The 12,492-nt window shown below is 39.9% G+C and overlaps 1 protein-coding gene across 1 annotated transcript in view; it reads left to right on the top strand.

The window, feature by feature from the left end:
• The window catches only part of LIX1 (limb and CNS expressed 1), a 57,120-nt gene that overhangs the window by 40,806 nt on the left and 3,822 nt on the right, over positions 1 to 12,492 (top strand). The window contains exons 8-10 of the mRNA XM_053907187.1: positions 573 to 713; positions 2,996 to 3,091; positions 11,391 to 11,468. Of these exons, the coding sequence (XP_053763162.1) occupies positions 573 to 713; positions 2,996 to 3,091; positions 11,391 to 11,468 (315 nt within the window). The remainder of the gene's footprint in view (positions 1 to 572; positions 714 to 2,995; positions 3,092 to 11,390; positions 11,469 to 12,492) is intronic.

Genomic DNA, 12,492 nt, shown 5'->3' on the forward strand with positions numbered 1-12,492 from the left:
AGGTCATGATCTCATGGTCCATGGGTTTGAGTCCCACATCTGACTCTGTGCTGACAGCTCAGAACCTGAAGCCTGCTTCGGATTCTGTGTTTCCCTCTCTCTCTGCCCCTCCCCTGCTCATGTTCTGTCTCTCTGTCTCTCTCAAAAATAAAAAAAAAATAAAAATTAAAAAAATATATATCTCCCATTTTCCTTCTTTCCTTACATTTTTCTCCTTCTGAAATAAGGATTTGAGGAAGGCACTGAAGACAAATGTAATCACCAAGTACACAGTAGTAGCCATTATTACTTTTATTATTATTTATTAACAGTTTGCAAAGCCTCTGGTGCAGAGTAGACATTCAACGACAGTAAAATAAGACAAAAATCAATGGAAGACCAACCAAGACATTTTCATGGACTCTAGGGCAGAAAGATAATCTCATGATCTTCAGGGGATTAGCAATGAGTAAGGAAGAATAGGTGCAGAGAGTAAATGTATGAATGGAAATGTCCAGAGATCCACTGAGGCAGTGAAAAAAATGGTGAGATGCTGAATCCTGTAATAACTCCTTTTCTCTTTTCTTCTTAAGTGCTGCCTAAGTAGAGCTGAGGCCAGACGGGATGCAGCTAAAGTGGCCCTAATCAACTCCCTCTTCAATGAGCTGCCCTCTCGAAGGATCACTAAGGAATTCATTATGGAGAGTGTGCAGGAAGCAGTTGCCTCCACCAGTGTGAGTACCCACTAGGGTAGAGCTGGCTGCACTGAAACACTGAGGCATTTCAATCTTGGGAAATACTCAAATAAGCAAATTCTTTAAGAACTGTGCAGGAACTTGGGGAACTTTTTTTTTTTTTTAAAGAACTTGGGGAGTTCTTTGTGCAGGAACTTTTTTTAAAGAACTTGGGGAGCCTGGCTGGCTCAGTTGTGAGTTCAAGCACCACACTGGGCATAGAGTTTACTTAAAAAAAAAAGAATTGTGCAAGTTTAAGTTTTACCCATGAAATCATTGATTTTCAACAAAACTAACACTTGGATTAGAAATCAAGAAATTGGAACTGTCTTCCTATGCCACATCACAGAAATATTTTTTAGACGCCCTGGATCACCATTAACCAAGCTTTAAATCAAAGTAGATAATTTGATCCATCCTGATTTGTTTACTTGAATGTTAGCTGTTTGAAAAGCGTTGATTCTTTTAGGGTTTGGGAATGCATACAACTGAATACTGTTTTAATGTAGAGATAAACTAGCTCATTTTTCCCCCAAACTTGACTGATGATAAAAATTATCTGAAGTGCTTTAGTAAAAGTACCAATTCCCCAGCCAGTGTAGGAATCCAGCAATCTGTATTTTTAAGGAAAGGCTGACTGCTCAGATATGGAAAAGCCATATTCCCAATATTTGTTAGCTCTTAGAATTATCATGCTTAATAGGAATTACTTCTTTCAGAGAGCTGAAAACTTTTTACAGAGAAAATTTCTATAATGGACGTAATTAATGCAAAATGCGTAAGAACAAAAACTGTCTTAGAAATCCAGGAGTAGATGATTTGCCCCTTGTATTATGTGGAGCTTCTGATACTTGTTACCTGCAAACTACAATGGACGAAGCCTTGGTTTCTTACTGTGGCAGGTGTCTCTGTGTGTGTCCTCCAAAAACAGGAACTTGGCATTACTGAGGGAATTAGCCACCTCCTGATTTTGCCATTAGCATGGATAAACCCCATCTGAGATTTACATTCTCTGATTACCTTAATCTGGTTATAAAGGTTCTGTCATTTTGGAGAAGCTGCTGAAAATGAAGGACACATTATCGCCCTAGCAGTGACCCTTTTGTTCCTTTTCCCCTCGTAAATGCTCTTGTCACCCCCAAGAGAGATAAGAGAAGGGGTAAGGGACAGAGAGTGGTTGACCTGGCAGGAAGACATCAGGGGGCTCTGTTCTGTATCTGCTGTCAGGATGAAAGGAAGCCTTTATTTTCTTGCCCTGTAAATTTTAAGTGCCTTTGAGGAAGAGAGTTAGGAAAATGATGCCTGATTTATATGTGTGGAATTTACTCAGGAGCAGGGAGGGGCCCTCAGTGTAAAAGTAATTTATCATTTTTTTCATGGAAATTTCTCAGGAAAGAGAATATATAAGGTTTGCAGGCTCTGGATGGATTTCCTCTGGGATATTTAAAAAGCCAACATAAATATTTCAGCAGCAGCATGTTAATGTTATTGCATTCAAAAGCTATAAATTTGCTAGTATCTGATGCTGGCAGTTGTTTGTTCAGTCTCACAAAGGCATTGCCCACTTTCCCAGAAATCCAACGCCCTGGGATACTAAAGGGCAGGCCCCAATGCCAGCCCACAGCTTGTGTTAGTTTTTTTTATTGTTACTACCCCTAACTAAATTGAAGAGAAATTTCAGTTCTACTCGTCACCCACCCACCTTGTTTCCTAAAGATTAAGCAGTCCAGAAGTGAAAAAATATACACCAAGATCCATGTCTCCAGGTCAAACACCAACATATTATAAGAACTCCCATTAAGAATCATGGCAGTAAAATATGAATGGTCCGTACAACCAGAGAATTATTTCCCTCTCAGTTATATAATCTTGCCTGGTTGCCATCAAATCAGAACAGGGTCAGCATTTCAGTGTTTCAAATAACAGATGAAGGCAGCCTCAGAGGGCAACCACTCACACATTACCACCATCAACAGCAAAGACCTTGTGCAAGATACAGGAATTTCTACTTTGGGAAAATTATTCTTTTAGCAAGTATATAATTAGTTAACATTCTAATCAAAATCTAGATTCAAATTGATTACAAAATCCTCCTCTGTACTCTGAGTCATGATGAGATTAAGAATTTTATCCCAAATCAACTGGACACTTGGTTGTAGAATGCACACCTGAAAGGTCAGGAAAATAGAAATTTCACTGTAGGGCCATGGCATTAATTCGTGAACACCAAAAGAAGAGGAGGGAAAATCCATAATATTTTCCTTCTCTGCTTTCCTCCCAAGGGCACTTTGGATGATGCAGACGACCCCAGCACCAGCATTGGAGCCTACCACTACATGTTAGAGTCAAACATGGGGAAGACCATGCTGGAATTTCAGGTATCTGACTTCCTGCTATATGTTTAATTTTGCTACACAATCCAGAAACTTGTGAGAATGCCACTCTTATCATTAACATCTCCTTTCCCAATAGTCTAGTCTTTTTTTTTTGTTGTTTTGGGCCTTTTAACCTAACCCTCTTAGAATCCAGCATGGTAGCTCCATTATAGCCACACCTCAGTAGACTAAAACAAACAAGCAAACAAAGCAGAGTCTTTGCTTTCTTAAAGGGAAGTAAAAGACTTAAGTCTAACGAACAGCTGGGGAACACCACCACTTGAAGAACTTGTAACATTTCACCAGCTTTTCAGTACAAAGTTCCTTTTAAGCCAAATTGAACACTTTGAAGTGTTGGTTTTGACCATTTGGTTCTTAATTTTCAGAAGTCATAGATGAAGTTGCCTACAGTGTACATTAAACAATGCCCCCCTCGCTTCTGGCATTTCCACTAAACAAGATCTGCCACCACCCATTGTTAACTAAATCAAAACATTTATCAAGCTGTAACTCTGTTTCATCCACTGCTGACAAGCAATAATGGAGCTGAAGAACTATATTACTTATTATTTGCAAATCAATAACATTAACAATAAGAATAATACTCATTGACACTTACTGGATGCTTACTTTGTCTGACACTGTGCTTACTGTGCTGAGCATTTAACAAATAGCATAATTTAACACTCACAATAAACATATGAGTATTTATTATCCCCATGTCATCAGGAAAGGAAATGTGCCATATTTAGTCAATTGCAGAGCAAGGGTTCAGACCCACGCACTCTAATTTCTGAGCTCACAGTCCCAACTGTTATCTTTTATTGGACTGGGCAGATGAAAATTCAGCAGTGATTGGGCATGAAATGTGTGCCCTCTAAAAAAACTAAACTTGGGTATTGAATATCCATATTTATGCAATGCTAATAGGAATCAATACACAATGTTATAATGAAGAGACTATACCTCCAGTATTTCTGTTGTTAGATTCCGAGAAGCAATCAAAGATACAATGTTTTATGGACCCAAATGTTCATTATGGTGTAGTTTACAGTGGTCTTACAGCTGAGCTCTGAAGCCACCAGCTTTCAAATACCTTTCAAACTATTTTCTGGACTGCAATGCCATAGCCACTCTGTAGGTGGATACGTCCCTCCTGCCCATTTTTAAGAAATCAGTATTTTCCTTCATTAGGCATTTGTTTTGTCCTCAAAATTACCCTCTCTTCATTCAGCCACCCAGTTTTTTTTTTTTTTTTTTAATGTTTATTTATTTTTGAGAGAGATAGAGTAAGTACTTATGAGTCAGGGAGGGGCAGAGAGAGAGGCAGAGGATCTGAAGCCAGCTCTGCACTGTCAGCACAGAGCCTGATGTGGGGCTTGAACCCACTAACTGTGAGGTCATGTCCTGGACTGAAGTCAGACGCTTAACCAAATGAGCCACTCAGGCGCCCATCCCGTTTTCTTTTTAAGTGACAGTGGTTTCACTGGCCTTTGAGGCTGATTGTCTTGGTTTTGAAGAGACTGGGTATCCCTAAAGCATACCCTCTGGGATAGACAGGGGCATGCATCAGCTCAGTGATTCTGAGCCCAGACTCTGAAGTGGGCTGGCCCAATTTAGCGTGGCTCTGCTTCTCGCCTCTAAATCTGTTTCCTCATTGTATGTAAATTAGGGAGACTATTAGTACTGGCACTACCTCACAGTGCCATGGTGAGCGTTAGATGGGACAATATAGAAAGAGTCCAGAACATTTCCTAGCATATGGTAAATACTCAGTGAATATTGGGGCGCCTGGGTGGCTCAGTCGGTTGAGCGGCCGACTTCGGCTCAGGTCATGATCTCGCAGTCCGGGAGTTCAAGCCCCGCGTCGGGCTCTGTGCTGACAGCTCGGAGCCTGGAACCTGTTTGGGATTCTGTGTCTCCCTCTCTCTGACCCTCCCCCGTTCATGCTCTGTCTCTCTCTGTCTCAAAAATAAATAAACGTTAAAAAAAATGTTTTTTAAAAAATACTCAATGAATATTGACAACTGTTATTATATATACTTCTGAAGAAAGACTGCTTCACCTGAAAGGCTACCAGATGGATTCCCTTGGCAACTTTATCTAACCTAAAGGTTTCAAATGAGGAAAAGATACCTCCCTGCACTAAATATTTCAGGGGTCTTGCTGTAGGATAAAAGGGTGGAACTGTAAAGGGTCTGTGCTTTTCCCCCATAAATAATCTAAAGTCAAAGAGAAAAAAATGAAAGGGAAGAGGATAACACAAGAGAAAGAACACCAATTTGTCAAAATTGGACAGACTGTGTGACACCTGCCCTACCACTTCCCACCTGGGCACTTCAGTATTCTGAGACTCAATTTTCTCATCCATAAAATAGGAATCATAATGCCCATTGTGTAGGATTTTTGTGGAATGCACATAACGTGACATTTATACAGCATCTAGTACAGTAATTTCCCCAAGGAAGAACCTCATGTATTTTAATTCCTCCCCTCTCAACCCCAACCAAAGAAAATTGTACTTCTTTTACTATAAAATGAATGCTGCCTGCTCTAGTACATAGTAGCTCATATGTGATTTAGTAGCTGTTTTCAGAAAACTAAGAATGATTTTTGAATGCAATTAGGTTATTAATCTGGCAAAGATGAGGGAGGCAGGATTTTTAAAAATTCTTAAAATTTTGTCCAAATACTATGAAAGGCTGTACTCAACCACCTTTTAGTAATACTTTAATTACCTTGCAATGGGCTGTATGTTTTCTGTGTGGTCTATGTAGTAAGGTATTTAAGTATGTGAAATAATAACTTGAATCAAACTGTGGAAATGGTTCATAAATTCTCAGAACAGAGGCTGGAGACAGGATGGGGGACAAAGGAAAAGGATGTGAGGGCAGGAAAAATCCAAACTCACTCCCCCAGTAGGGATGCTGGCAACCCAGGAGGACGGCTGTGGAACACATCTCTTTTCCTTCCGCCAGTTCTAGGTTGCCTGCTGGGTCCCAGCACATTCCTTGGTGGCCTGGGTTAAATGCATCAGCTTGTTTCTTCACATAATGGGAATTGACCACAGACCTGGGCTGTTTGTAGCCGACACAGCAATTCAGTACCCCTGGTGGGTAATAGACGTATGTCTGTATCTAGCTACGGATGACTATACCATATAAAAACAAGGCGGGTGTCTCCTGACTGCCTGCAGGCTTTCCAGGGGGGCTGTCAAGGAGGCAGCACTCAGAGGAAACGTGATAGGCTTCTGCTTACGTTCACTTCGTGGGAGGGAAGCTGGGTAGCCTTCCCATACAGAAAATTGCCTGGTGTTTGGGGGGAGGGATGGCGACAGCACTAGCCACTGGGTCTTGTCAAGGTCAGATTTGAGGCAGACTTTGACTGAAGCTGGTTAATATATTTACTCTGAAGCCTAATGCAGTCCAAGGACGACTTGTTTATTTACATCTTTGCTAAATTCTCCAGGTCGCCTTTTAAAACCTCATCCCATAAACAAATTTCCTCTTAAATCCATTCTCTTGGGTGGGGAGATGGTGCCCACCTGTTTTTCAAGTTCTCCATTTACAGTGTTTGTTTTTCTTATTTCTGATGAATCACAGAACCAAGAGAGTCTCCCAGACAGAGTTCTAGAGAGAAGCAGCATGCATTTTCTCCCCACAAAGTAGCTGAAAGGGCAAACATTGTTCCTAATAGGAGGCAACACCAGGAAGCACTGAGGACAGAGCCCAGCTGGTGGTGGTTTAAACTAAATGAATGACAAATTGAACCAGGAAAACTGAAGAATGAAAGCTGCAATTTGCACTTTTTCCTAAAGATGAAGAAAACACAGGGCTCGATTCTCCATTTGATTTCAAATTTATTTTACTGATCAGGACTGGCTACATAATTCTTGGGGCCCATACAAGATAAAAATGCAGGGCCTTTAAAAAAAAAATTGCTAAGAATTTCAAGTCGGTGGAGACTTAAATCAAGCTTGGGGTCCTGTGTGACTGCACAGATCACAAGTTCATGAAGCTGGCCTTGTCCCTGAGACAGACTCACCAGAAGGGATGACTAGAAAAGGAGAATTAAGCATTCACCTCAGGCACAAAATTTAAAGGAGTTTCAAAAAACTCAATGACAAAGACAATATTATAATGCACTATTTTATTTTATTCTTCTTATTTTTTTTAGAGAAAGAGAGTGCAATCAAGGGAGAGGGGCAGAGGGAGACAGAGAATCTTAAGCAGGCTCCACGTTCAGCATGGAGCTCAATGTGAGGCTTGATCCCACGACCCTGAGATCATGACCTGAGCCAAAACCAAGAATTCCACTCAAGTGACTGTGCCACCCAGACACCACTATACTGTGCCACCCAGACACCCCTATAATGCAATATTTTAAAAACTCAAAATGAATGTGTGAAAATTCATAACAAACAAATATCACCCCAGTCCCAACCCAACTTATAGGCCAGCTTCTTGTTTACCTGTCAGCCTACCCAGACTCCCCAGGCTTCTAGGTCAGCCACATAACAAGAAGCATGGCACAAAGACATGAATAAGGAACAGGTCAGATAGCTCACCAAACATATTTCCTTTAAAGTGATAAGGTTTTGGGGCATCTGGGTGGCTCAGTTGGTTGGGCAACCGACTTCAGCTCAGGTCTTGATCTCACGGTTTGTGAGTTCGAGCCCTGCATCAGGCTCTGTGCTGACAGCTCAGAGCCTGGAGCCTGCTTCAGAGTCTGTGTCTCCCGCTCTCTCTACCCCTCCCCTGCTCGCACTCTGTGTCTCTCTGTCTCTCAGTAATAAACATTAAAAAAAAAAAAATTAAAGTGATAAGGCTTTGACAGGTAGAAAACAAAACCATGAAAACCAGGCAGCAGGGGATTATGATGGCCTAGGAAGAGAATCCTTACAGAGGCCTACAGCAGCCCTCTCCTTGCTCTCCTTGCCAATCTGCAATAATGCAGGGATTTCTGATGGAATCAACGAGAGGCATACAAGGATTTCCTGGGGTTAAGAGAAGGGCTCAAACAGCTTCGGGAAGATTTGAGGATAGTAAAGGTGGTCTTATGAAGGAAAATAAAGAAGTAGGACAGGAAGAATGTGGAAATATTTCAATATACTTTACATAGTGATGATAAGATTAGCATCTCTACAAAGGAAGGCAATGACTAGATTGGGATGTAATGTAAGAAGGCAGAAAGAAGGTCATCTTCCCTGTGGGATTTTAGGAACAAAAACAGCACTGAGAAAGAGGCAGTTGTGTTACTGCTGCAGCAAAAACTCCTTGGGGATGGAATAGAAATTTGGACAAACCATAAGGGGTAAGGAGGAGGGCTCTTCCACAGTGAAAAACAGTTCAAGTCTCTGTGGGGAAGTTTTTGAGAGATGTCGGTTGCCAAGGGACATGGGAACAGTTTTTGGCTCTGTTCATAGCAGAATTGTGGGTGCTAAAGTCTTAGGAGGACTGCTGGGTGGAATGCCAAGAGTTTATCTGGAAAGGGGGCAGTAGTTAGTGTATAGATAAGAATGAGAGCTTAGAAGACATTGGAGGAAGAATATGTTACTAAGGCAAAAATTGTAGGATGGTGGAATTAAGAGCCCTGTAGGCTGTTTCTCAAACTGGGCCACAAGGACAATATCAAGAGGGCTGTTGAAAGACACAGAAGAAACTCACTATATCTTTCTGGGTTTTACTGAGTGTAACCATTATAAACTTGGGTTGGGGGGAAAGTGGAGGAGTGGAGGTGGTATGCATTATTTTAAAAAACGGATATATACACTAGAATACAAAATAAAACATGAAATGGAAAGAGATGTCTTATTTGGAAATAGTGGCCCTCCTGTAATATCACAGAGACTGTTTCCTATCAGGACATAAAAAGTGTTCCTTTTCATTTTTATGGCTACCAAGTCTCTAGTGAGTAGGTTTAAAGGTACAATGAGAAAGGTAGCACAGATTTACCCTCTTCAGTCACTGGGGTTACCTTGCTGAGAAGCACAGGGGTGAGAAGCAGATTACATAAGATTTAGCTGTAGAACAAACCCACTCTCACTTTTCCAAATTATCAAAGTGACATGACGGACTGAAAATCTGGACCAGGGAGAAGTGGAAAAGAGAGGGCATAAGAGGGGCATCTTCCCTGAGCAGTGGAACCAGAGCCCTAGGCAGATTGGCATCTCTGTTTGGGGTAGGAGGAGTAATTCTGCTGGTATCCATGAATTATTTTAATTAATAGAAACACATGGTTTTGCTTTTACTGAAGTCTCTATGGGCTCTTTGAGTGCTTACTTGAATAATAGAATATAGACAAAACTCCAAACTGAAAAGAAGGGAAAAAAATTACATTCTACTGGCAATTTTAGACATAAGAATGGTGATATTTGCTCTTCTGATCATCTTATAGCTTTAAAATTCAATAATTTTAAGATGTCTGAAATCTTAGAATGCCTTAGGTCTCTTCATTTTCATAATTTAAGCTTCTTCCTGAGCAAGCAGAGGTAAAGACAAAACAATCAGCTTTTTTAAATGGTCGGTAGGACATCTGTCTCAAAGTTAAGTTTTCATAACTAGTGTCATGACCAGGAATTTCCTTAATTGCATTGTGTGTGTTGTTTATGCTGTTAATCCACAATGGGGGGGGGGGGGTAGTCTCTCTGACCAAAAATGAAAAAAAATGCAGATAATTTCACTGGAAGACGCATTAGGAAAATAAAATCTTCAGTATGTGTATATAGTTTACCTTGCCCTTCATATCATCAAGGGAAAAGATGCTGATAGAAACTCAATGATGTGCTCAGCCCCAGCCACTGGATATAGGGACTGTGGATTGGTTTTAAGGTCAATTACACTTTATTACCCATATTTGTATGCATTTTCTTGACTGAATTTATAAACATAGGAGAATTTTACAGTTTCTGTGGTTTGTCAATTATATGTTATCTATATTTACTTTTTGGCTAAAATTTAAATGGTTTCTTTAATATGTAATATTGTCACATGATTCAAAGCTCAATAGGTAACACAGAATGTCAGAGGGAGATCTCCTTCCCCATCCTTCCAGACATTCCTGTTCTCTCCCCAGAGACAACTATGTTACCCAGTTCTTTTGTATCTTGCCAGAACTCTCCTGGCATTTACAAGCAAACATTTATAAGGGTTTTCTATTCTTTTAAATCAAATACCAGCACACAGTATATGTGTTGTGCATCTTGCTTTTCTTTTAACACCACATCATAAAGACTCTTTATACTAGAACCTGGAGAGCCTTCTCATTCTCTCTCCATGAATGAAAGTATTCAGTAGCAAGAATGTATTGTAGGGGAGGAAAATAATTTTCCTTCTACCCTTATGAGTTCTTAGCTGAGACCCCTGCAATCAAAGACAGATTAACATAAGAAAAACAGAAGTTTATTAGCATATATACCTCACATATACATGAGAGATACTCAGGGAAAAATAAGTATCTTCCTGAGGTGGCTTGGAATTTATGATAAAATACCATCTTGATAGGAAAAGGGGAGGCAGGAGATGTAGGCCTCTTAGGGGATAGCAAATGATTTTTAATAAAGATGAATGGGCCCTTAGTAGAATAGATAGGATGTATAATACTTTGTGACAGAGTTTGTTTGGGTATGGTGTGGACCTCCAGTTTCCTTTTCTATAGTAAGAGTTGGTCTTCCCTGGTTGATAAAATTCCTCAGGAGGAGATTTATCAAAACAAGTTCCTTTTGTCTTTAGGCAGATAAGGGGAGTTCAGGGAAAGACTGTCTCTGCATTTGATGTTTTTCAAGTGCTTCTGGCTTAAAATAATCAATATACCAAAATGGCATGTTTTGGAATGACATGTCCTAAACTCATATTTTGGAGTAGCATATTCTGCTACCCTTAAGTTTCATACTTTTTAAAACCATTTCCTTAAAAATGAGCATTTAACATATTCCCAGCCTCAGGCAATTTCAAAAACAGTACAATGAATAATTTTGCCTGCACATCATTCTGAGATATGCTGGTATATTTAGATAACTTCTTGAATGTAGAGTTGTTACAGTATATGTATTTTTAATGTTGAAAGATATTTTTCAACTACTTAGTCATTTTATTGTGCAAATATGGATGTGGCAGAGGAGGGAAGAAAGAATGCTCGAGAATCTTGGAGACTCTGGTGTTTGAAAAGTCTCAAAATTTTCTGATGATATTGTGTATTCTATTTTCCTGAGATAGTTGGGGATCAGAGTTATGCCCTACCCATCTCTCACACTTTCTTTCACATTTCTGCTTTGAGATTAATGACAGGTGTTTGGGTTTTGTAGGAGCTGATGACCATTTTCCAACTACTGCACTGGAATGGAAGCCTAAAAGCCCTTCGTGAAACAAAGTGTTCCCGACAGGTGAGATTTTCCAATCAAGAACAGGTTTATGTCATAGAGACTGAGCAGATGACTTGTCATCTTCCTAGATTTCCTTTATTTGGATTTTTCTCTGTTTAAATTTGGTACTTTATTTATTAAGAGCAGAAGATACAGGAAAAAAATATATAAAACAATCTATTTGAGTCAGGGACTGACCAACTAGGCATGCTAAGGAGAATATTGCCTGGACATGGGATTCATTTAGCTACCTGTACTAAATGCCAGAATGGAGGGATCATTAAGACAGACTTGATTTCTAAGTCAAGTGCTAAATCTACCCTACACACCTGCCCAACCTTAGAATTTGTGCCTTCACCGGAATCTACCCCCAAAACGAAGAGCACACTGTATACACTGTATGTTAGCCAACTTGGCAATAAATTATATATATTAAAAAAGAATTTGTGCCCTCTTCTGTTCTCGAATGCAGAAAGAAATTTGAGAATGTACTGTTTCTGAACTGCTTCACTGAAGAATGGTAAAGTTATCCACTAAAAGTCCCCAAAGGGCAACAGAAATGATTATAAAGCTGGGCAAGCTGGCATTCAGTCACCTCAATTTTTTGGTTTGGAAGTTTCTTCCTTGTTTTTCAGAAATGGGGTCTCACTATTTCTTTGTTACCTATGAGAAGCACCCTTCCCCCCCTTTTTTAATGGCAAAGGCAAACCCTCTCCTGTGTATTGAACAGCTTTCACCTGCTATCTTCCAATATTTATGCTTTCTTTGCTTTCTTTATGCACCATTAGACTTTGAAAGATGGCCATTTATTTTTGAGAATTTGCTAACAGGAATTTGTATGAGGAATAAAGCCTCTACTAGTCAGCTAGATGTGGGTGGATATAAGAGTTTTCCATGCACTGCAGCCCCAGGAGTTTTTAGTTGTTCTTTGGTTAGAAAGTCTGGCTTTCAAAATGTCAAAGATGGAAAAGAAATAAGTAGCTGACAATGGTTTTGGCTATTTTTTTTTCTTTTCCTTTGATTTTATAAAAGGCCTTTGAAACTC

Source organism: Panthera pardus, unplaced genomic scaffold (assembly GCF_024362965.1).
Source record: "Panthera pardus isolate Hobbes unplaced genomic scaffold, ASM2436296v1 HiC_scaffold_2, whole genome shotgun sequence".
Lineage (NCBI taxonomy): Eukaryota > Metazoa > Chordata > Mammalia > Carnivora > Felidae > Panthera > Panthera pardus.